Source organism: Coregonus lavaretus (assembly GCF_964263955.1).
Source record: "Coregonus lavaretus genome assembly, chromosome: 3".
In the NCBI taxonomy this organism is placed as follows: domain Eukaryota; kingdom Metazoa; phylum Chordata; class Actinopteri; order Salmoniformes; family Salmonidae; genus Coregonus; species Coregonus lavaretus.
The window spans coordinates 34,226,715-34,252,566 of record NC_139990.1 but is presented as its reverse complement, the minus strand read 5'-3'; the positions used below and the strand labels follow the sequence as shown (position 1 = coordinate 34,252,566).

General features: G+C 44.5%; 2 protein-coding genes across 2 annotated transcripts; both read right to left on the bottom strand.

Annotated features, from left to right (window-relative positions):
* Positions 1 to 631: 631 nt before the first annotated feature.
* Positions 632 to 6,715, bottom strand: LOC311115667 (NADH dehydrogenase [ubiquinone] flavoprotein 1, mitochondrial-like). Its single transcript, XM_084157328.1, has 11 exons — positions 6,651 to 6,715; positions 5,776 to 5,894; positions 5,578 to 5,660; positions 5,194 to 5,364; positions 4,769 to 4,952; positions 4,361 to 4,550; positions 3,899 to 4,111; positions 3,389 to 3,555; positions 3,055 to 3,136; positions 2,768 to 2,913; positions 632 to 871 (listed from the first exon to the last, which is right to left on the bottom strand). Exons 2-11 carry the CDS (start codon positions 5,884 to 5,886, stop codon positions 794 to 796), a joined length of 1,425 nt encoding a protein of 474 aa, XP_084013454.1. The 5' UTR covers positions 5,887 to 5,894; positions 6,651 to 6,715; the 3' UTR covers positions 632 to 793.
* Positions 6,716 to 22,959: 16,244 nt separating this feature from the next.
* On the bottom strand, positions 22,960 to 24,585 carry LOC311107121 (potassium/sodium hyperpolarization-activated cyclic nucleotide-gated channel 2-like; the record flags this gene model as incomplete). The annotated part of the gene is made up of 3 exons (XM_084149606.1): positions 22,960 to 23,568; positions 23,908 to 24,148; positions 24,409 to 24,585. The coding sequence occupies 3 exons, from the start codon at positions 24,583 to 24,585 to the stop codon at positions 23,375 to 23,377; spliced, it is 612 nt and encodes a 203-aa protein (XP_084005732.1). The 3' UTR covers positions 22,960 to 23,374.
* Between the last annotated feature and the right edge of the window lie 1,267 nt (positions 24,586 to 25,852).

Genomic DNA, 25,852 nt, shown 5'->3' with positions numbered 1-25,852 from the left:
CTCCTGCTTTGGTCTGTTTCAGTCATTGCAGGAAGTCCTGAAGAGCAGGCGTGTGTAAAGGGTTTTGTCCCAGCCCAGCTCTAACAGCTTACTTCAATAATCAACATACCGAATCACAGCGATAGGCTATGATTTGTAATCAGGTATGGGATGGGCAGGGGGGAAAAAAGTTATACACTCCTGCCATTCAGATCTGGAGCTGTCCACCCATTTAAGTCATTCTGTACTATGGGTACAATTTGAGGGGGTATTTCTATATAACGCATGCTCCACTCTCAAGTTGAACTTGTTGACTGATGCCATGGCAGCGGCTACTAAGAAGGGAGTAGTCAGATCACATGCTAGACTGTTCTTGGTCCGTTTCACTCTGACATGGTGGACTGGATTAATCTATATCTGCTGTGAGAAAGTTAAATGACCTCATAAGGCAACTGCCGGATACTGATTCATAGTTCATTTGTATAGCATCATCGACAGCTGCAATTTCGTGTACCATGCGCCACGACAATATTCCTTCTGTTACACGACAGGAGAATCAAACACTGATTCATCAAAATTAAGAAACAAGTAGCAATTCCAAGATTCAATTTTGTAAGTCTTAAATGAACAATACATATATACAGTACAACTGTTTAAATTGTTTAACTATTTTAGGTTTCATACAGCTTTATTGGCGACTTCAGACAAAGGCAAAAACAGGAAGGCAATTATTCACAATGAATGAGAAGCAACACATTCTTGTTTAAATAACAATTTGTGAATGAAGGATGGAGGGAGGGGACGAAGGAGTGATTTAAGCCCTGGCCTGGTCCTTCTGCTGGAACTCTGCAATTCGGGTCTCCATGATAGGCCTGAAGTGTCTGATCAATCCCTACAGAGAAAGAAGAGTAGGAGAGAGTGAGTTAAGAAAAGGGCCAGTCAGCCAACTACACTACTACCAAATACAGTCTTTAAATAGTCTCTCTGGACAGATGCAGGACCAGTCCATAGAAACCTGTATTACTAACCAACAACACACACTAATGCATAATTCACTCTATAGGGCTGACCCAAACCATACTGGCTTGGATATTTTCACTGAGGCATAGATGTGTAACCAGGCCAGACCAGTATAGCTCAGCTTGGCACTATAGTGTGAATCAGGCATAAGTTGAGCCTCAGTGAGTGTATATACAGTGTATTCAGAAATTATTCAGATCCCTTGACCTTTTCAACATTTTGTTATATTACAGCCTTATTCTAAAATTGATTAAATTCATTTTTTTCCCTCATCAAATCTACACACACTACCCCATATTGACAAAGTGAAAACAGGTTTAGAAATGTTTGCACATTGATAAAAAACATACCTTATTTACATAAGTATTCAGACCCTTTGCTATGAGACTCGAAATTGAGCTCAGGTGCATCCTGTTTCCATTGATCATCCTTGAGATGTTTCTACAACTTGATTGGAGTCCATCTGTGGTAAATTCAATTGATTGGACATTATTTGGAAAGGCACACACGTCTGTATAAGGTCTCACAGTTGACAGCGCATGTCAGAGCAAAAACCAAGCCATGAGGTTGAAGGAATTGTCCATAGAGCTCCGAGACAGGATTGTGTCGAGGCACAGATCTGTGGAAGGGTACCAAAAAATGTCTGCAGCATTGAAGGTCCCCAAGAACACTATGGCCTCCATCATTCTTAAATGGAAGAAGTTTGGAACCACCAAGACTCTTCCTAGAGCTGGCCGCCTGGCCAAACTGAGCAATCGGGGGAGAAGGGCCTTGGTCAGGGAGGTGACCAAGAACCCGATGGTCACTCTGACAGAGTTCCTCTGTGGAGATGGGAGAACCTTCCAGAAGGACAACCATCTCTGCAGCACTCCACCAATCAGGCCTTTATGGTACAGTGGCCAGACGGAAGCCACTCCTCAGTAAAAGGCACATCACAGCCTGCTTGGAGTTTCCCAAAAGGCACCTAAAGGACTCAAACCATGAGAAACAAGATTCTCTGGTCTGATGAAACCAAGATTGAACTCTTTGGCCTGTATGCCAAGCGTCACATCTGGAGGAAACGTGACACCATCCCTACGGTGAAGCATGGTGGTGGCAGCATCATGCTGTGGGGATGTTTTTCAGCGGCAGGGACTGGGAGACTAGTCAAGATCGAGGAAAAGATGAACGGAGCATGGTACAGAGAGATCCTTGATGAAAACCTGCTCAGGACCTCAGACTGGGGCAAAGCTTCACCTTCCAACAGGACAACGAGCCTAAGCACATAGCCGAGACAACGCAGGAGTGGCTTCGGGACAAGTCTTTGAATGTCCTTGAGTGGCCAAGCCAGAGCCCGGACTTGAACCCGATCGAACATCTCTGGAGAGACCTGAAAATAGCTGTGCAGTGATGCTCCCCATCCAACATGACAGAGCTTGAGATGATATGCAGAGAAGAATGGGAAAAACTCCCCAAATACATGTGTGCTAAGCTTGTAGTGTCATACCCAAGAAGACTCAAGGCTGTAGTCGCTGCCAAAGGTGCTTCAACAAAGTACTGAGTAAAGGGTCTGAATACTGATGTAAATGTGAGTTGTTTTTTGCAAAAAAATTCTAAACCTGTTATTGCTTTGTCATTATGGGGTATTGTGTGTAGATTGAGGGGGGAAAAAAACTATTTAATCAATTTTAGAATAAGGCTGTAAAATAAAATGTGGAAAAAGTTAAGTGGTCTGAATACTTTCCGAATGCACTGTATGTATGTATGTATATTCCTCTCTCGTATTTACCTGTACGGGCCACGCGGCTCCATCACCCAGGGCACAGATGGTGTGCCCCTCAATCTGCTTGCTGATTTCCCAGATCATGTCGATCTCAGCCGCCCGCGCGTCGCCCTTCACAAAGCGCCACATCATCTTGTTCATCCAGTCCACTCCTTCACACAGGCCAGAGAGAGAGAGAGAATAAGTAAGATACAGATGGGAATATGGTAAAAAGAGAGAGACAAACAGACTTGTAGAAGTCTTTAAAGGCACAACGTTTGGATCAAAATAGTTAAGTAAGTAGTCTTCCTTACCCTCCCTGCAGGGGGTGCACTGGCCACAGCTCTCGTGTTTGTAGAACTCAATCAAGCGGGCGATGGCTCTGATGACGTCCGTCTGCAATGACAGAGTACATCTCTCAATGTGTCAGATCTAATTTCGGTTATCCTAGATATAAGAATCACTTTCTCTTCAGTGTTATGCTGTTACTTGTACATACAGGGCCGGTTTCCCAGACACAGATTAAGCCTAGTCCTGGACTAAATAGCCTTTTCAACTGAGATTTTCCATTGAAAGTGCTTCTTATTCCAGGACTAGGCTTGATCAGTGTCTGGGAAACCAGCCCATACTGTGTGGATGAGAGCTTACAGATTTGTCCATAACGATGAGAGCGGCGGTGCCGAGGCCAGTCTGAGCCTGGACCAGGCCGTCAAAGTCCATCAGCACGGTGTCACACACTGAACGGGGGATGAGGGGTGTGGAAGAGCCTCCAGGGATCACACACAACAGATTGTCCCAGCCACCGCGCACGCCACCTGGGAGAGAGAGAGATTCACTTTGGTCAGTTGAATTGAGGCTGCGCGTGTGTCAATGAGCAAGTACGAGATATATACTGTGTTTTACTACTGAAAAAGGTCTGTAGTGGCATTAGTGTTTACTAGGCAACCTGATTCAGGGCTTTGATACAAAACCACCTGATAATCTTAATCCTCTGGATTGCTTTTTTACTCATTTAAGACAACATACAGTACATATTGGATATCTTGGAACTGACATGTTTGCTAACTGTTGTAACAATGGTGAGGTGGTTTGTCTACATTGGGACGAGAGATGCAACTCAGTTTTAAATACTCACGGTGGTGTACTGTAAGGACGTACCTGCGTGTCGCTCAATGAGGTCCTTGAGAGGAATAGACATCTCCTCCTCCACTGTGCAGGGGGTGTTGACATGGCCTGAGATGTTGAAAAGCTTTGTGCCTGAATTCCTCTCTCTGCCAAAGCCTAGGAACCACGTGCCACCACGGCGACAAATAGTGGGTGCCACGGCTACCGTTTCCACGTTGGCGACAGTTGTTGGGCAACCAAACACACCTTAGAGGGAACAAAATGGTCAACAAGTTTAGAATTAAACTTTTAGAAGAAAAGTCAAAGGATATTTGGATGTTATTGGTATTGCTGTAGAAGGTGTTCTGTTGAACCTCTAAATTGACCTATTATCATCAATAACATGCCATGTAAGAGCGTCTGCTAAATGACTAAAAATGTAAATGTCATGATTCATTCCATATTGTGGTATGACTACATCATGAGGAGGACTCCATCTACACCTCAGTAACTCACCCACGTCAGCAGGGAATGGGGGCTTCAGGCGGGGCTTCCCCTGCTTGCCCTCAAGGGACTCTATGAGTGCCGTCTCCTCTCCACAGATGTAGGCACCGGCCCCACGCATCACAAACACGTCAAAGTCGTAGCCAGAGCCGCAGGAGTTCTTCCCAATCAGACCAGCTGCATAGGCCTCGTTGATGGCCACCTGAGGTTAAAACCAGGATCAAGGAAGACGTGAATGAATGTCATTCAAAATCAATTACCTTAAAAGGAACCATACATGTGTTGAATTTACTAAGAACATTGGAAAAAGGTGAAAAAGTGTGCCACATCTAAGAAGAATATCAGCCTGTCCAGAGATCAACTTCTAAACCTTTGTAGTTATGAACTTGTTTTCCCTTTTCATGCAGTCCCTGCTCTCACCTGCAGGTTGGAGGACTCATTGTAGAACTCTCCCCTGATGTAAATGTAGGCAGCACGGGCTCCCATGGCCCTCCCGGCCACCAGGCAGCCCTCCACCAGCTTGTGGGGGTCATTACGCATGATCTCCCTGTCCTTACAGGTGCCAGGCTCTCCTTCATCAGCATTCACCACCAGGTACTTTGGTCTAAGGAGCAGATGAAGGGGGGAAAGGAGTTTTAGATTCCTTTCTCAGGTCAAAGTTGGCACAGAGTCAAATGGGGGTGTAGGGTAAAGTTGCCCCTGGATTCTGATCTTGGGTAAGTTTAGCATTCTCCCTACTAATGGTTAAGGTTAGGATTGGGGGAGGGGAAGCCGATCCTAGATCAGTACCTAGGGGAAACGTCACCACGGAGCTTCAAATGAGCAACATAGGCAGTACCACTGACCTGCCATCACTGGGCTTGTTCATGAAGCCCCACTTCATGCCGGTGGGGAACCCGGCTCCACCTCTCCCCCGCAGCCCTGAGACTTTGATCTCGTTGAGGATCCAGTCCACTCCCTTCAGCAGGATCTCCTTGGTCTTGTACCAGTCACCACGACTCTGAGCTCCCTTCAGCCTGGGACGACATACGGAGAGAGTGATAATATGACACCTAATTCCGAAGAATACTATCACATTAGCATATTACTATATGATTAAGTAATATGCATGCAATGTTATATTCTTGAACAGATGAAGAATGCTGGCCCAAGCTCTCATACCCCAAAGGCCAGCATTTCTGACATTGTGTAGAGTGTTATTGTGTATAGAGAACAGCTTGTGATGGTACCTCCAGTCATGTCGGCCATACAGGTTGGTGAAAATTCTATCCTGGTCAGCCAGGGGTCCAAATGTTGTCTTCTTTGGTGGTGCCTAAAGAGATTGCAAAACTTTAGGCCTAATCGTCTAAATACAATACAGAATATTTGCTACCAAGTCTGCAACTGTCAAGTTTGCACTTTGTTTCACAGGTTGTGCGGAAGGATACCTCAGCAGTTGTGCTGTTGAATCGTGTGATGGCAGTCACTCTGCCTTGACAGACAGCAACTTGGGCCCGAGCCGCTGCACACACCAAAGCCCACCGGGACAAGGACAGCATCCTGATGACTGGTTGAGGGACAGGATATACAGAATGCAGTCAAGAACACAAGTCGATAGTTCAAAAATAATTTCAAATGTAGCCACAATACAATTAAATCCGTTGGTCAACATCCAAGACAGGCTTCACTTCCATCCCCATTACAAAAGCTCGAGCAACAACATTACAAAACCCAATGGCAATGTCACACGACCCAATTACAACACAAAAACATTAGGCGCTGTTACATGAATGGCATCCATGTCCATCATAAAATCCATGACATGGAAGCGTACCTATTGCTTATGTACCAGGCAACGTGCCTAACGTCTCAAACAAGCAATTTTTCGCAGCCACTGAAGAAAGAATACTGTTGTTATTGTCAACTCAATACATAGCTAGCTAACGTTAGCTAATCAGAGGGGTTGGCTTGATAAGAATGCATAGCACTGAATAAATTGTAACTTTTCACGGGCCTAATGTTCAAAGGTGTATAAGGAGAAATCGTCAAATATATATCTAGCTAAAAGCCGAACACATTCTTCCCCGACACTGCACTAGCAGGACCTGCATATGTCCCACTATGACCTCCACTTTGATTGTGAAAGAGACCTACAGTAGCTAGTTAGCATGCTAAACAGGCTACGACAATCGACTTCTGATCCATAAAACTGCTCCAAATGTCATAAGAATCTTACTGTTTTTGTTACGGTTTGTATGATCTATTAATGTAGCTATGAAAACAACAATCACCAATGTTTTTGTTGCAAAAGAGGTTTTCGTACCTTTGTGTTGTGTCCCGAGCTTGTGTTACAAAATGATGAGCGGAAGCGGAAGCTGCTGCTGCTGCTGCTTCTTCTTCTTCAATAATGAGGTTTAACGGCGGTTGGCATCCAATTTGTTGCATTACCGCCACCTACTAGACTGGAGTACAACTCCCTTTTCTTTTCCTTGAAAAAAAAAATAAAACAAAGCAAATAAATACCCTACCATCTAACACTACACTCACAAATTCAAAACTCTTACTAATAATTAACCCCACCCTTCTCCACTATTTAAATATACTCACTCCTACCTCACGCCCTCAACCTGAAATGATGGGACATCACCACTTAACACTCCCTGTAACTCTTCTGCTGTCAAGTCTCGCACACCCAAATATCTCTGCAGCTGCCACCACAACCTCAATTTTCTTCGACTTACGTTCCATCCCTGCAGTACAATTAATAATCATTGCTATAAACGCTAAAAATCAAATCTTACTGAAACATATATCACTTGCTTGAAAATCCCACTATACTGGGACATATCTCCTACTCTCACCACTCCCCCCGCTTGACCCCTCTTCCTCTACTTTCTTCACTGCCTCCGCATATGACAATTTCTTCTCTACTCTTACCCTGGACACCTCAACCTGCTTTTCTCGCACTGGACATGCCCCATGGCCACCCCTACAATTAGCACATACCACCACTTTCCCCACTGCTTCACACTCCTTTGTCTCATGCCCTTCTGCACACTTCTCAATACAGTGGGGGATACAGTGGGGGAAAAAAGTATTTAGTCAGCCACCAATTGTGCAAGTTCTCTCACTTTAAAAGATGAGAGAGGCCTGTAATTTTCATCATAGGTACACGTCAACTATGACAGACAAAATGAGAATTTATTTTCCAGAAAATCACATTGTAGGATTTTTAATGAATTTATTTGCAAATTATGGTGGAAAATAAGTATTTGGTCAATAGCAAAAGTTTCTCAATACTTTGTTATATACCCTTTGTTGGCAATGACACAGGTCAAACGTTTTCTGTAAGTCTTCACAAGGTTTTCACACACTGTTGCTGGTATTTTGGCCCATTCCTCCATGCAGATCTCCTCTAGAGCAGTGATGTTTTGGGGCTGTCGCTGGGCAACACAGACTTTCAACTCCCTCCAAAGATTTTCTATGGGGTTGAGATCTGGAGACTGGCTAGGCCACTCCAGGACCTTGAAATGCTTCTTACGAAGCCACTCCTTCATTGCCCGGGCGGTGTGTTTGGGATCATTGTCATGCTGAAAGACCCAGCCACGTTTCATCTTCAATGCCCTTGCTGATGGAAGGAGGTTTTCACTCAAAATCTCACGATACATGGCCCCATTCATTCTTTCCTTTACACGGATCAGTCGTCCTGGTCCCTTTGCAGAAAAACAGCCCCAAAGCATGATGTTTCCACCCCCATGCTTCACAGTAGGTATGGTGTTCTTTGGATGCAACTCAGCATTCTTTGTCCTCCAAACACGACGTGTTGAGTTTTTACCAAAAAGTTCTATTTTGGTTTCATCTGACCATATGACATTCTCCCAATCCTCTTCTGGATCATCCAAATGCACTCTAGCAAACTTCAGATGGGCCTGGACATGTACTGGCTTAAGCAGGGGGACACGTCTGGCACTGCAGGATTTGAGTCCCTGGCGGCGTAGTGTGTTACTGATGGTAGGCTTTGTTACTTTGGTCCCAGCTCTCTGCAGGTCATTCACTAGGTCCCCCCGTGTGGTTCTGGGATTTTTGCTCACCGTTCTTGTGATCATTTTGACCCCACGGGGTGAGATCTTGCGTGGAGCCCCAGATCGAGGGAGATTATCAGTGGTCTTGTATGTCTTACATTTCCTAATAATTGCTCCCACAGTTGATTTCTTCAAACCAAGCTGCTTACCTATTGCAGATTCAGTCTTCCCAGCCTGGTACAGGTCTACAATTTTGTTTCTGGTGTCCTTTGACAGCTATTTGGTCTTGGCCATAGTGGAGTTTGGAGTGTGACTGTTTGAGGTTGTGGACAGGTGTCTTTTATACTGATAACAAGTTCAAACAGGTGCCATTAATACAGGTAACGAGTGGAGGACAGAGGAGCCTCTTAAAGAAGAAGTTACAGGTCTGTGAGAGACAGAAATCTTGCTTGTTTGTAGGTGACCAAATACTTATTTTCCACCATAATTTGCAAATAAATTCATTAAAAATCCTACAATGTGATTTTCTGGATTTTTTTTTCTCATTTTGTCTGTCATAGTTGACCTGTACCTATGATGAAAATTACAGGCCTCTCTCATCTTTTTAAGTGGGAGAACTTGCACAATTGGTGGCTGACTAAATAAAAAAAATTCCCACTGTATGCTGAGCTTATAAAAATGTACCTCTTCAATTTACCTCTCTAAATGACTTTGGGACCATCGACTGTCCGAGCCCCGCAGAGGGTATCCCATCCACCAGAACCAGTGAGTTTGGATCAGTCTGATTCTCTGTGCTCTGAGTCGGAGGGGGACCAGCTTGAGGTATGCTATACCTTCCAAAAGTGTTGAAAAGTACATATCTCCCATTTATAACACTGCCCTAATCCATCGCATTTTGTCCCAGTAAAGTTGAACATGTGTGTTTGCTTGTTTACGTCTCTGTCTCCTATCCTTTTCCCTTTAACTCTGCTCCTGTTCTCCAGGACCTAAGGGTTCTGCCCAACACCCAGACATGGATCCACCTGATGTCCTCCATTACCAACCACCCTTCATCTTTTCATTACATCATCTACAGCTACTGTTATAGTCATTTTGTCATTATCTGATAAGAACGTTTTCTTGCTCTATCATACTGGGCACATAATATGTGAGATACACAGATTAACTAAAAACACTAGCACTGCAAACACTCAGAACAAAGAGAGCAGCAGTGCCTCCCTCTTCAAGTCCCCCTTCCGAGACTGGCTGCCTGTTGAGAACCAGTGACAGGCAGAACCTCCCACCTACACAGCAACCACCTCCTCAATATTCCACACACCAGAATTCAGTATTTTTGTCTATGATTGTCATGTGAGTGTACAAAAAATCTGTTAAATATATTAAGTTTATCTATTGCCAGGTTGGTTTTCACAGCTGTTTCACAAGGTGTTCATTATTGTAAGTTGTAAGGTATCCTTTGATGGTATTTATTTGTTCCACATGATTCATTGTTGTATCCTACGATCTACAATAGATACATATATATTCAACCACAAGGGTGTACTAATGTGAGATATAAAAAAATGAATCAATAGAGGACTACTGAAATTATATTATTTCAGTGTAGGAAGGGCAGGTTAAAATAAAAACATGACAGCCAGACAAGCCAGTGTATGATTCAAATGGATTTGCATATGAATGGAGTGGAAATTAGCTGACTTCGTGATCTGTAAGGTAGTAACTTTAACGTGTAAAGCAGATTACACGTTTTCTTTGCCATTTCCGAAACGTAGCAACGTTTAAGACATGGATTTAATGTTGTAACGTTAACAAGGTACCCAAAGGTAGTTTGAAGTAATGTTTTCATTTTATTAGTTAAACAAAACTTATTTAAACAGCGAAATAGTCGCGAAATCCAGCCTTGTTTGCGTAGCGATGATGAAAATAACGTCATTTAGGCTGTAATGATGTCCAAAATTCTAATCATTAGGTCATCACACCGTTGATATAGCAACGGACGCTAATAGTTTATCGAATCCCATTGTGACACAGAGGGGGACACTATTTGGCTGTGTAGTGCTAGGGCAAAAACCAAAATGTGCACCCAGGGGGGACCCAAGGACCGAATTTGGGAAACCCTGTTTTAAGGGAGTATGCGAGCACACTAGTTCGGATTCCGAATTCAGCTAGACACCAGCCGAACTGAAGCATGCTGACGCCTTTAGGCTTTGTCCAACGAACCATGGCGGAGTTGGTGCCTACAAAAGCCATTACTATTGCCCTCTATAGTAATTGGTTGTCACTAGTTACCACAGCCGCAAAGTTAAAATTGACTAAATAGTAAAAGTTAATGAAAACAAAAATCAGCTTTTGGTCTTAATTTAAGGTTAGGGTTAGGCATAAGGTTAACAGCATAGCCGCGGGAAGTAGGGGTGCTAAATAAAAACTATTTTAAAAAGTGTATATATATATATATATATATACACCTTTTTTTTTGAGCAGTGTATATATATATATATATATATATATATATATATATATATATACACTGCTCAAAAAAAAAGGGAACACTTCAACAACACAATGTAACTCCAAGTCAATCACACTTCTGTGAAATCCCCAATAAAGGACTGGTTTTGCAGGTGGTGACCACAGACCACTTCTCAGTTCCTATGCTTCCTGGCTGATGTTTTGGTCACTTTTGAATGCTGGCGGTGCTTTCACTCTAGTGGTAGCATGAGATGGAGTCTGCAACCCACACAAGTGGCTCAGGTAGTGCAGCTCATCCAGGATAGCACATCAATGCGAGCTGTGGCAAGAAGGTTTGCTGTGTCTGTCAGCGTAGTGTCCAGAGCATGGAGGCGCTACCAGGAGACAGGCCAGTACATCAGGAGACGTGGAGGAGGCCGTAGGAGGGCAACAACCCAGCAGCAGGACTGCTACCTCCGCCTTTGTGCAAGGAGGAGCAGGAGGAGCACTGCCAGAGCCCTGCAAAATGACCTCCAGCAGGCCACAAATGTGCATGTGTATGCTCAAACGGTCAGAAACAGACTCCATGAGGGTGGTATGAGGGCCCGACGTCCACAGGTGGGGGTTGTGCTTACAGCCCAACACCGTGCAGGACGTTTGGCATTTGCCAGAGAACACCAAGATTGGCAAATTCGCCACTGGCGCCCTGTGCTCTTCACAGATGAAAGCAGGTTCACACTGAGCACATGTGACAGACGTGACAGAGTCTGGAGACGCCGTGGAGAACGTTCTGCTGCCTGCAACATCCTCCAGCATGACCGGTTTGGCAGTGGGTCAGTCATGGTGTGGGGTGGCATTTCTTTGGGGGGCCGCACAGCCCTCCATGTGCTCGCCAGAGGTAGCCTGACTGCCATTAGGTACCGAGATGAGATCCTCAGACCCCTTGTGAGACCATATGCTGGTGCGGTTGGCCCTGGGTTCCTCCTAATGCAAGACAATGCTAGACCTCATGTGGCTGGAGTGTGTCAGCAGTTCCTGCAAGACGAAGGCATTGATGCTATGGACTGGCCCGCCCGTTCCCCAGACCTGAATCCAATTGAGCACATCTGGGACATCATGTCTCGCTCCATCCACCAACGCCACGTTGCACCACAGACTGTCCAGGAGTTGGCGGATGCTTTAGTCCAGGTCTGGGAGGAGATCCCTCAGGAGACCATCCGCCACCTCATCAGGAGCATGCCCAGGCATTGTAGGGAGGTCATACAGGCACGTTGAGGCTACACACACGACTGAGCCTCATTTTGACTTGTTTTAAGGACATTACATCAAAGTTGGATCAGCCTGTAGTGTGGTTTTCCACTTTAATTTTGAGGGTGACTCCAAATCCAGACCTCCATGGGTTGATACATTTGATTTCCATTGATATTTTTTGTGTGATTTTGTTGTCAGCACATTCAACTATGTAAAGAAAAAAGTATTTAATAAGATTATTTCATTCATTCAGATCTAGGATGTGTTATTTTAGTGTTCCCTTTATTTTTTTGAGCAGTGTATATATATATATTGTGGCAGACCAGGGGGTTTGATCTAAACATTTACACAGATCAGACACAAGTGTGATACCTCAGTTTCAAGGGTGTTTATTTAAAACAATAAAGAAAAAGAAAAGAAACTGGTCTCCTCCAGGAGACCTCTTCCGGGTTACCACCTTCTGGGCTCCGGGGAATGCTGTCTCCTCTGGGATAGAACACCGAGCCCCTCGGTTCTAACAGAACGGGAGGACATCTATCTGGTAGCAACCTCTCACTACCTCCAACCTCTCCCCTGTGCTGCCCTCCTGGTAGCATTATGGGCCCCGTATGGCTGGTGAGCAATCAGCCCCTTGATTATTAACCAGCCTCAATCAGACCCAATTAGTCCTGGCACGTCCAGCAGAGGGAGCCACCGCCAAGTGATGTAGACTCCGTCTGTCGCCAGGCCTCGACGAGTCTCCCCCTGGTGGCTTGTCTACCAAGGTATCACGGCTCAGGCTAAGACCCAGATGCAGATACAGGAGGCGGATAGTACGAGTCTCAGAGTTTATTATAGTACAAGGGGCAGGCAAAATGTAAGTCAAGGCAGACAAAGAGTCGTAATCCAAAGAGTCAGGCAGGTACAGGACGGCAGGCAGGATCAGGGTCAGGACAGGCATAAAGGTCAGAACTGGGAAAACTAGGAAAAACTAAAACTAGAGCACAGGAAACACGGGAACATGCTGGTAGGACTTGACGGAACAAGACGAACTGGCAACAGACAAACAGAAAACGTAAGTATAAATACACAGAAGATAATGGGGACAAATGGGAGACACCTTTTGGGGGGTGGAGACAAGCACAAGACAGGTGAAACAGATCAGGGTGTGACTGTACCCCCCCCTTCTAGGGGCGCCACCTGGCATCCTACCCGGGAACATACTTGGTTGACCGGGGTACCGGCGGCGGAACTCAGCGATGAGGGCTGGGTCCAGGATGTTCCTAGCGTTGGGCCTGGAAATAGGAGACAAAGGGCTGTGAGACAGGGGTTTAATTCTAGATAAATGGAAAGTGGGATGTATACGGAGAGTGCGGGTCAAAAGAAGGCGATCAGCAGAGGGACTAAGGACCTTAGAGATGGGGAAAGGGGCAATAAAACGTGGGGAGAAAGTTTGCGGGACTCCACCCGGAGGGGCAGATCCCGAGTGGAAAGCCATACCATCTGCCCAAGACGGTAGAGGGGAGCAGGGGTCCGGTGGTGGTCCGCCTGTCGTTGATACCTGGAGGTGGTCTTGAGAAGAGAGGCCCAGGCTCTCTTCCAGGTACGGCGACAGCGACAGACGAACATCTGGGCAGAAGGTGTGCTGACCTCTTCCTCTTGCTCCAGGAAGAATGGGGGCTGATATCCCAGGGAACACTCAAAAGGCAAGAAATCCGTAGCAGAACAGGGATGGATGTTGCGGGCATATTCCACCCACCCGAGTTGCTGGCTCCAGGTGGTGGGATTGGTGGAGACAAGGCAACGAAGAGTCGTCTCCAGATCCTGATTGGCTCGCTCCGACTGGCCGTTAGACTGAGGATGAAAACCAGAGGACAGGCTGGCCGACGACCCAATGAGGGCGCAGAACGCCTTCCAGAACCGGGATGAGAACTGAGGACCGCGATCAGAGACCATGTCGACCAGAAGTCCATGGATCCGTCTCCTTAGCTGAGGGAAACTTAGGAAGGGGAATAAAATGGGCGGCTTTGAAAAACCTATCCACCACCGTAAGGATGGTGGTGTTGCCATCTGACGGAGGGAGACCCGTGACGAAGTCCAAGGATATATGGGACCAGGGGTGGTGAGGAACAGGGAGTGGTTGAAGGAGGCCAACCGGAGTTTCCGCAGAGTCTTGTTCTGCGCACACACAGTGCAGGCGGCAAGAAACGTGGAGACGTCAAGAACCATAATGGGCCACCAAAAACGATGTTGGACAAAAGCCAAGGTCCGACGGGAGCCAGGATGACAGGTGAGTCTCGAGGAATGAACCGGAGTATTGGCAGAGTCCAGGACAAACAGCCTAGCACCCCCCCCCCTCACATTTCTCCGCCTTCACAAAAAGCTGGTTCTCCAGGAGACGCTGAAGGACATGTCGGACATGGAGGACGTGCTCTTGAGATGACTGGGAATGAATGAGGATGTCGTCGAGGTAGACAAACACAAATTGGTTCAACATATCATGGAGCACATCATTGACCAGGGCCTGGAACACTGCGGGAGCGTTGGTCAGTCTGAACGGCATCACCAGGTACTCGTAGGGCCCACTAGCAGTGTTAAAGGCTGTCTTCCACTCGTCTCCTTCCCGTATCGAACCAGATGGTAGGCGTTCCGAAGGTCCAACTTGGAGAAGTTGTCCGCCCCCTGGAGAGGCTCGAAAGCTAAGAGATGAGTGGAAGCGGGTAACATTTTTTAACCGTAATGTCATTAAGACCCCGGTAGTCGATACACAGACGCAGGGTCTTGTCCTTCTTCTCCGTAAAGAAGAACCCTGTGCCGGCGGGGGAGGAAGATGGACACATAATCCCTGCAGCGAGAGAGTCCTCAATATACAGTGGGGAAAAAAGTATTTAGTCAGCCACCAATTGTGCAAGTTCTCCCACTTAAAAAGATGAGAGAGGCCTGTAATTTTCATCATAGGTACACGTCAACTATGACAGACAAAATGAGAATTTCTTTTCCAGAAAATCACACTGTAGGATTTTTAATGAATTTATTTGCAAATTATGGTGGAAAATACGTATTTGGTCAATAACAAAAGTTTCTCAATACTTTGTTATATACCCTTTGTTGGCAATGACACAGGTCAAACGTTTTCTGTAAGTCTTCACAAGGTTGCTGGTATTTTGGCCCATTCCTCCATGCAGATCTCCTCTAGAGCAGTGATGTTTTGGGGCTGTCGCTGGGCAACACGGACTTTCAACTCCCTCCAAAGATTTTCTATGGGGTTGAGATCTGGAGACTGGCTAGGCCACTCCAGGACCTTGAAATGCTTCTTACGAAGCCACTCCTTCGTTGCCCGGGCGGTGTGTTTGGGATCATTTTCATGCTGAAAGACCCAGCCACGTTTCATCTTCAATGCCCTTGCTGATGGAAGGAAGTTTTCACTCAAAATCTCACGATACATGGCCCCATTCATTCTTTCCTTTACACGGATCAGTCGTCCTGGTCCCTTTGCAGAAAAACAGCCCCAAAGCATGATGTTTCCACCCCCATGCTTCACAGTAGGTATGGTGTTCTTTGGATGCAACTCAGCATTCTTTGTCCTCCAAACACGACGAGTTGAGTTTTTACCAAAAAGTTCTATTTTGGTTTCATCTGACCATATGACATTCTCCCAATCCTCTTCTGGATCATCCAAATGCACTCTAGCAAACTTCAGATGGGCCTGGACATGTACTGGCTTAAGCAGGGGAACACGTCTGGCACTGCAGGATTTGAGTCCCTGGCAGCGTAGTGTGTTACTGATGGTAGGCTTTGTTACTTTGGTCCCAGCTCTCTGCAGGTCATTCACTAGGTCCCCCTGTGTGGTTCTGGGATTTTTGCTCACCGTTCTTGTGATCATTTTGACCCCACGGGGTGAGATCTTGCGTGGAGCCCCAAATCTAGGGAGATTATCAGTGGTCTTGTATGTCTTCCATTTCCTAATAATTGCTCCCACAGTTGATTTCTTCAAACCAAGCTGCTTACCTATTGCAGATTCAGTCTTCCCAGCCTGGTGCAGGTCTACAATTTTGTTTCTGGTGTCCTTTGACAGCTCTTTGGTCTTGGCCATAGTGGAGTTTGGAGTGTGACTGTTTGAGGTTGTGGACAGGTGTCTTTTATACTGATAACAAGTTCAAACAGGTGCCATTAATACAGGTAACGAGTGGAGGACAGAGGAGCCTCTTAAAGAAGAAGTTACAGGTCTGTGAGAGCCAGAAATCTTGCTTGTTTGTAGGTGATCAAATACTTATTTTCCACCATAATTTGCAAATAAATTCATTAAAAATCCTACAATGTGATTTTCTGGATTTTCTTTTCTCAATTTGTCTGTCATAGTTGACGTGTACCTATGATGAAAATTACAGGCCTCTCTCATCTTTTTAAGTGGGAGAACTTGCACAATTTGTGGCTGACTAAATACTTTTTTCCCCCACTGTATGTCTAGGCAGCGAAAAAGGTAAAAGAAAGTGCTAGTGTGTTGGTTACTGTGGAGACACAGAGGTACAAAGATGTAGGTGCCGATTGCAAGGTACAGGATCCAGATATCGTTGTCATGAAGAGGGTGAATTTTTTGCCGTTTACAGCAATGGAAATAAACTGCACTGCTGGAGTAGACAATAATTCAGGAAGGATTGCTGTCATCATATCTGTAACTGAGCGATTCTTGGGACTGACGAATGTCACAGGCAAGGAGCTACATGAACTGCTGGCTGGAGCAGTTCCGTCCTCTCAGGTCCCCTGTGTAGGGCTCTGAAGGAATTGTGAAAGAATGAGAATGACTTCTGCATTTTTTCTATCCAGTAGTTGGCCAAATAAAACTTTTGGCATGTACTCCGCCCTAAAACCCCATCGAAGAAGAAGAAGCGGTATTAGCGGGCTGAATTTAGTACCATGCCGACTCGAAGCGGGAGGGAAGGCTGTTTGTATGGCTGGCTGGAATGCAGCTGCAGGGAACAGCTCAACCTTTTCTCAAAACAGTGCAGGGGTAAAGATGGCTGTAGTCAGAGATCAGCAGTATTTATGTTACATGTATTTGAAATATGTATTTCAATACTTCTGAGTATTTTGTAATTTGTATTACATGATACATTCCAATGTATTTTGTAACAAGATACTTTCGAGAGCTGTAATTTGTATTTTCAAAATATAAAATACTTTTATATACCATTGTCTTTATAGCGGTTCACCATTTTGTGGCCCCCTTTCACCCTGCATTGGTATCAGAAGTCTGATGGCAGTATGGTGTGATCAGAGTGTCTGCTAAATTAACTAAACATAAATGTGCACTACCAGTCAAGTTTGGACACACCTACTCATTCAAGGCTTTTCTTTATTTTTACTATTTTTTACATTGTAGAATAATAGTGAAGACATCAAAACAATGAAATAACACATATGGAATCATGTAGTAACCAAAGAAGTGTTAAACTGCTATAGCCCATCCGTGACAAGGACCGACGAGTTGTGCATTCCGAGATGCCATTCTGCACACCACTGTTGTACTGTGCCGTTATTTGCCTGTTTGTGGCCCGCCTGTTAGCTTGCACAATTCCTGCCATTGTCCTTCGACCTCTCTCATCAACGAGCTGTTTTTGTCCACAGGACTGTCGCTGACTGGATGTTTTTTGTTTGTCACACCATTCTCTGTAAACCCTAGACACTGTTGTGCGTGAAAAGCCCAGGAGGCCGGACATTTCTGAGATACTGGAATCGGCGCGCCTGGCACAGACGATCATATCATTTGTGTTGTGACAAGGTGTGTGGGGGGGGGGGGTATACAAAAGATAGCCCTATTTAGTAAAAGACCAAGTCCATATTATGGCAAGAACAGCTCAAATAAGCAAAGAGAAACGACAGTCCATGATTACTTTAAGACATTAATGTCAGTCAATACTGAACATTTCAAAAACGTTGAAAGTTTCTTCAAGTGCAGTCGCAAAAACCATGAAGCGCTATGATGAAACTTGCTCTCATGAGGACCGCCACAGAAATGGAAGACCCAGAGTTACCTCTGCTGCAGGGGCCTCAGAAATTGCAGCCCAAATAAATGCTTCACAGAGTTCAAGTAACAGACACATCTCAACATCAACTGTTCAGAGGAGCGTGAATCAGGCGTTTATGGTCGAATTGCTGCAAAGAAAGGACACCAATAATAAGAAGAGACTTGCTTGGGCCAAGAAAGACGAGCAATGGACATTAGACCGGTGGAAATGTGTCCTTTTGGTATGGAGTCCGAATTTGAGATTTTTGGTTCCAACCGCCGTGTCTTTGTGAGATGCAGTGTGGGTGAACGGATGATCTCTGCATGTGTATTTCCCACCGTAAAGCATGGAGGAGGAGGTGTTATGGTGTGGGGGTGCTTTGCTGGTTACACTGTCTGTGATTTATTTAGAATTCAAGGCACACTTAACCAGCATGGCTACCACAGCATTCTGCAGCGATACGCCATCCCGTCTGGTTTGGGCTTAGTGGGACTATCATTTGTTTTTCAACAGGACAATGACCCAACACTCCTCCAGGTGTGGCAATTTTACGAAGAATGAGAGTGATGGAGTGCTGCATCAGATGACCTGGCCTCCACAATCCCCTGACCTCAACCCAATTGAGATGGTTTGGGATGAGTCGGACCGCAGAGTGAAGGAAAAGCAGCCAACAAGTGCTCAGCATATGTGGGAACTCCTTCAAGACAGTTGGAAAAGCATTCCAGGTGAAGCTGGTTGAGAGAATGCCAAGAGTGTGCAAAACTGTCATCAAGGTAAAGGGTGGCTATTTGAAGAATCTCAAATATAAAATATATTTTGATTTGTTTGACACTTTTTTGGTTACTATATGATTCCATATGTGTTATTTCATAGTTTTGATTATTCTACAATGTAGTAAATAGTTAAAATAAAGACAAACCCTTGAATGAGTAGGTGTTCTAAAACTTTTGACCGGTAGTGTAAATGCAACATGCAACAATTTCCAAGATTTTACTGAGTTACAGTTCATATGAGGAAATCAGTGAATTGAAATAAATTCATTAGGCCCTAATCTATGGATTTCACATGACTGGGAATACAGATAAGCATCTGTTGGTCACAGATACCTTACAAAAAATGGGCCTCACAATGGGCCTCAGGATTTTGTCATGGTATTTTTGTGCATTCAAATTGCCATCGATAAAATGCAGTTGTGTTCGTTGTCCGTAGCTTATGCCTGCACATACAGTACCATAACCCCACCGCCACCATGGGGCACTCACAACATTGACATCAGAAAACTACTCGCCCACATGATGCCATACACATGTTCTGCGGTTGTGAGGCCGGTTGGACGTAATGCCAAATTCTCTAAAACGACGTTGGAGGCGGCTTATGGTAGAGAAATGAACATTAACTATGGCAATAGCTCTGATGGACATTCCATATTTTGTTTTGTTTTTATTATTGATTTTACTTTTTACCCCTTTTTCTCCCTAATTTCATGATATCCAATTGGTAGTTACAGTCTTGTCCCATCGCTGCAACTCCCGTTCGGACTCGGGAGAGGCGAAGGTCGAGAACCATGCGTCCTCCGAAACATGACCCTGCCAAGCCGCACTGCTTCTTGACACACTGCTCGCTTAACCCGGAAGCCAGCCGCACCAATGTGTCAGCGGAAACACCATACAACTTGGCGACCGTGTCAGCGAGCATGCGCCCGGCCCGCCACAGGAGTCGCTAGGGTGCAATTGGGGACATTCCGGCTGGCCAAACCCTCTCCGGACGAATCTGTGCCAATTGTGCGTCGCCTCATGGGTCTCCCGGTCGCGGCAGGCTGCGACACAGTGGTGTACATTCCTGCAGTCACCATGCCAATTGCACACTCCCTCAAAACTTGAGACATCTGTGGCATTGTGTTGTGTGATAAAACTGCACATTTTAGAGTGGCCTATTATTGTCCCAAGCACAAGGTGCACCTGTGTAATGATCATGCTGTTGAATCAGCTTCTTGATATGCCACACCTGTCAGGGGGATGTATTATTTTAGCAAAGGAGAAATGCTCACTAACAGGGATGTAAACAAATTTGTGCACAACATTTGAGAGAAATAAGCTTTTTATGCATACGGACAATTTCTCGGATCATTTATTTCAGTTCATGAAACACTTTACATGTTGCATTTTTATTTTTGTTAAGTATTGGTAAAGCATAATTTAAGGGTTTACGAAAGGTAGAATATTAAACAGCATTATCGTGAATGTCCTCACTAACCTAATGCAGAAAACTACTAGCCAGTGAAGCCAATGCAAAATAGCTCTGGCATCGTGAGATGAGGTAACATCACATGTGCCTTCAGAAAGTATTCACACCCCTTGACTTTTTCCACATTTTGTTGTGTTACAGTCTGAATTTTAAATGGTTCAATTGCGATTTTGTGTCACTGACCCCATAATGTCAAAGTGGAATTATGTTTTTTGATTTTCTTTCCCAAAAAGCTGAAATGTTTTGAGTCAATAAGTATTCAACCCCTTTGTTATGGCAAGCCTAAATAAGTTCAGGACTAACACTTTGCTTATCAAGTCACATACGTTGCATGACCTCTGTGCAATAATAGTGTTTAACAAAGATACAGGCGTCCTTCCTAACTCAGTTGCTGGAGAGGAAGGAAACCGCTCAGGGATTTCACCATGAGGCCAATGGTGACTTTAAAACAGTTACAGAGTTGAATGGCTATGATAGGAGAAAACTGAGGATGGATCAACAACATTGTAGTTACTCCACAATACTAAGCTAAATGACAGAGTGAAAAGAAAGAAGCCTGTATAGAATACAAATATTCCAAAACATGGATCATGTTTGCAATAAGGCAATAAAGTAAAACTGCAAAAAATGTGGCAAAGAAATTAACTTTATGTCCTGAATACAAAGCGTTATGTTTGGGGCAAATCTAACACAACACATCACTGAGTATCACTCTTCATATTTTCAAGCATGGTGGTGGCTGAATCATGTTATGGGTATGCTAAGCACAGGCAAAATCCTAGAGGAAAACCTGGTTCAGTCTTTCAACAGGACAATTACCTAAAACACAAGGCCAAATATACACTGGAATTGCTTACCAAGACGACATTGAATGTTCTTGAGTGGCCTAGTTACAGTTTAAATTTAAATTGGCTTGAAAATCTATGGCAAGACTTGAAAATGGCTGTCTAGCAACAACCAACTTGACAGAGCTTGAAGAATTTAAAAAATAATAATGTGCAAATATTGTACAATCCATGTGTGGAAAGCTCTTAGAGACTTACCCAGAAAGACTCACAGCTGTAATCGCTGCCAAATATTATTCTAACATGTATTGACTCAGGGGTGTGAATACTTATGTAAATAAGGTATTTCTGTTTTTTATTTTAAATACTTTTGCAAACATTTCTAAAAACCTGTTTTCACTTCTTCATTATGGGGTATTGTGTGTAAATGGATGAGCAAAAAATGATTTAATCCATTTTGAATTCAGGCTGTAACAACAAAATGTGGAATAAGTGAAGGTGTATGCATTCTTTCTGAAGGCACTGTATCAGTACATAGTGCATTCGGAAAGTATTCAGACCCTTTTTCCACATTTTGTTACGTTACAGCCTTATTCTGAAATGGATAAAAAAAGTAAAAAAATCTACACACCAATCTACACACCCTACAATGACAAAGTGAAAACAGGTTTTAATAAATGTTTGCAAATGTATTTAAAATAAAAAACAGAAATACCTTATTTACATAAGTATTCAGAACCTATGCTATGAGACTCAAATTGAGCTCAGGTGCATCCTGTTTCCATTGATCATCCTTGAGATGTTTCTACAACTTGATTGAAGTCCACCGAGACAGGATTGTGTCGAGGCACAGATCTGGGGAAAGGTACAGAAAAATGTCTGCAGCATTGAAGGTCCCCAAGAACACAGTGGCCTTCATCATTCTTAATTGAAAGAAGTTTGGAACCACCAAGACTCTTCCTAGAGCTGGCCTCCCGGCCAAACTGAGCAATCGGGGGAGAAGGGCCTTGATCAGGGAGGTGACCAAGAACCCGATGGTCACTCTGACAGAGCTCCAGAGTTCCTCTGTGGAGATGGTAGAATCTTCCAGAAGGACAACCATCTCTGCAGCACTCCACCAATCAGGCCTTTATGGTAGAGTGGAGACGGAAGCCACTCCTCAGTAAAAGGCACATGACAGCCCGCTTGGAGTTTGCCAAAAGGCACCTAAAGGACTCTCAGACCATGAGAAAAAATATTATCTGGTCTGATGAAACCAATATTGAACTCTTTGGCCTGAATGCCAAGCGTCACATCTGGAGGAAAACTGGCACCATCCCTACGGTGAAGCACGGTGGTGGCAGTATCATGCTGTGGGAATGTTTTTCAGCGGAATGGACTGAGCGACTAGTAAGAATCAAGGGAAAGATGAACGGAGCAAAGTACAGAGAGATCCTTGATGAAAACCTGCTCCAGAGCGCTCAGGACCTCAGACTGGGGCAAAGCTTCACCTTCCGCAACGACCCTAAGAACACAGCCAAGACAACACATGAGTGGCTTTGGGACAAGTCTCTGAATGTCCTTGAGTTGCCCAGCCAGAGCCTGTACTTGAACCCGATCTAACATATCTTGAGAGACCTGAAAATAGCTGTGCAGCGACGCTCCCCGTCCAACCTGACAGAGCTTGAGAGGATCTGCAGAGAAGAATGGTAGAAATTCCACAAATACAGGTGTGCCAAGTTTGTAGCGTCATACCCAAGAAGACTTGAGGCTGTAATCACTGCCAAAGGTGCTTCAACAAAGTACTGAGTAAAGGGTCTGAATACTTAGGTAAATGTGATATTTCAATTTTTAATTTTTAATACATTTGCAAACATTTCACAAAAACAGTTTTTGCTTAGGGTATTGTGTGTAGATTGATGAGGGAAAAAAACAATTTACTCAAAATGTGGAAAAAGTCAAGGGGTCTGAATACTTTCCATATGCACAGTATGTGGAGGACCGGGTGTGAAGAGTGGAGGGGGGGGTACTATTTATTTTTATTTTTAAAAAAAATTCCTGTTGGTTTTGATGTGTCCATTTTGTTTTGGTTTATATTACTGTTATCTTATCTGTTAAAAAGGGAAGCTCATTGATATGTTTGTTCACTTGTTTACATTGTAATATGCTTCTTCATAAACATATTTGAAGTAGAACTTTCTATAAGTAGGTTTCCAAATTAAAAACAACCGCAACATGTCCATTGTCCATTGACTGTCTGATCTTTATCAGTTGAATGCCGTCCATCTTGTCACAGAGGTTTACACTGTGCTCTCCTCTATGTTCCCATAAGTGTCAGTCAGTCATGAGGGGTTCTCGCCCCTGTACCCGGTCCAGGCGGTCCACAGCCACGCTCTCAAAGGCCCTCCTCATCAGCGGGTGCTCCTCCAGGACCTCGTTGAAGCTGTCCACGCTCAGGGAGTAGAGGCGGCAGTACGTATCAGCCCTCACGCTCGCCGTCCGACGTCCACGGGTCAGCAGGCAGATCTCTAAGGGAGGAGAGGAGATTTGACCCAGTTTATCCCATGTACTCAACATACATGTAATGTTTAAGGTGAATAATATTTCCCAACAAAGTTGTCTGTATTAAACAGTTACATTGATTGTTTCGCAGTGTTGGGGTGCTACGGTATTAAACAGAATTGAGTAAAGAGAAGGGAAGAGGAGTAGCGATATAGAGGAAGATCAAAAAGATCAGAAAGAGAAAGGGAAGAGTTTAGGACAAAGGGAGAGAGTTCAGAGAAGAGTAAATCAAAGGGGTGAATGAGAAAAGAGGGTGTAAAACATTGGTGGAGAACACTTTCCAACCACTCTCGCAAACAGCTCACCCCCAAAGTAGGCTCCATCGCTAAGCTGTATCTCCTTTTTTCCGCGGGGGAGCACGGTGACGCAGCCGTGTTGGACAAAGTACATCTTCCGCCCCAGTGTGCCCTCCCGTATGATGAAATCATTAGGTTGAAAGACCTCAAAGCGCAGCTTGGTCAGAATCACTGTTACAAAATGAGGGTCTGTATTGGCAAACAGCGGCATGTTGGCTACCAACCCGCGGCAGTTGAAGCTCACAATTTCCTAATGGAGAAGAGAAGAGAGGAATCATTACAGGAGTACTGTAGGAGTACAGTACAGGAGTATGTAGAGAGTATGTGACAGTGAAATAGAGATAGACCACATCTTGGGCAAATATAAATAGTTTTCTTTTGTCTTTCTATGTTTGCTCCAACTGTTTTGAAAGGAGAGATTGCAAGTATGTAAGGGTATAGACAGAGAGAGAGAGAAAGAGAGAGAGAGAGAGAGACACAGAGAAGAGATTGAGGTGTAATGGAAGAGACCTCCTTGAGCGGGTCGCTGAGTTCTCCCAGAATACTGTCTTCGTCAAACATCTTGCCCTGGAAGCGAATCTCATAGTACTCATGGATCCTCTGCCTCACGTCCGCCGGCAGCTTATGGAACGACATGTACTGCTCCACCTGCTTATACTGAAAACATGGGTTCCAGACAGAGAACATTGTGAGTGGATCTGTTTTATTTGTTTTAACCTTATCCAGTAAGTCCCGTTGAGGTCAGAAGACCTCTTTTACAAGGGAGACCTGGCTAAGAGGGCAGCAGACTGTACATATTTGATGTAAAACTTAGATTTATGTGGTACTGTACTGTGTTGAACAAAGCACAACAATGTTCTAGAGTATATGTTTCTCATCTATTTGTAAAAGTACTCTTTGCTCATGTGAGACAAAGAGCTGGGTACCTTATCCTGATACTGTCGTCGGGAGGCGTCTATGGACTGAACCAGGTTGGCGGCATGGCCCAGAAACATGGCATAGCAGGTGGCACCCACGATCATACTCATGATGGTCAGCCATACGTCCGTCATGCCCTCGGGAGCCTGGGCACCATATCCTATACATAGCATGTGACTCATCGCCATGAACAGGGCATATGAGTACTGTATATGCCATGTGGAATTCTGTGAAAGAGAGAAACAACGGGTGAGGAGGTAAGACTGAGGTAGCAAAGGGGTGTCATATTGAATAGGAATGTATTCGATGAGCAGGATATTTTGATTGCTTTCTTATCTTGCTGATTATCTTGCTGACTATGTAAAGTAACTTTGGGTGTTAAAATAAAATGTATTATGATTATTTATTGTTATAACCCATGTGGGCACTGCCACCTTCCAGTCCTCACTCACCACCATGTTGTTCTTGGTGACCCAGCACTCTGGTGGGAAGTCCTGCAGCATGGGCACCATGAACTGCATGCAGCCGTCCCAGTGGCACAGCAGTAGCATCATACCAATCAGGTTCACTATACGCACAACAGCACTGGCCAGGTCATAGGTCATGTGGAAGATCTGAGAGGGAGAGTTATAGAGAGGAATGTCAACACTGGCAAGGACTTACAATGGCTGTGTCCTAAATGGCACCCTATTCCCTTTACAGTGTGATACTTTTGACCAGGTCCCATAGGGCTCTGGTCAAAAGTAGTGCATTTTAAAGGGAATATGGTGCCATTTGGGACACAATAATAATTATATGGTATACAGTGAGCTCCAAAAGTGTTGGGACAATGACATTTTTTGTGTGTATTTTATGCAATACTTTTTCTCCCCTAAAATGTGGGGACTATGTACAAAAAGTGCTGTAATTTCCAAAAGGTTCACCCGATATGGATGAAAATACCCTTAAGTTAAATCATTTCAAATCCAGGTACTGGAGTACAGGGCGTAATGAACACAAATGTGTCACTGTCCCAATACTTTTGGAGCTCACTGTA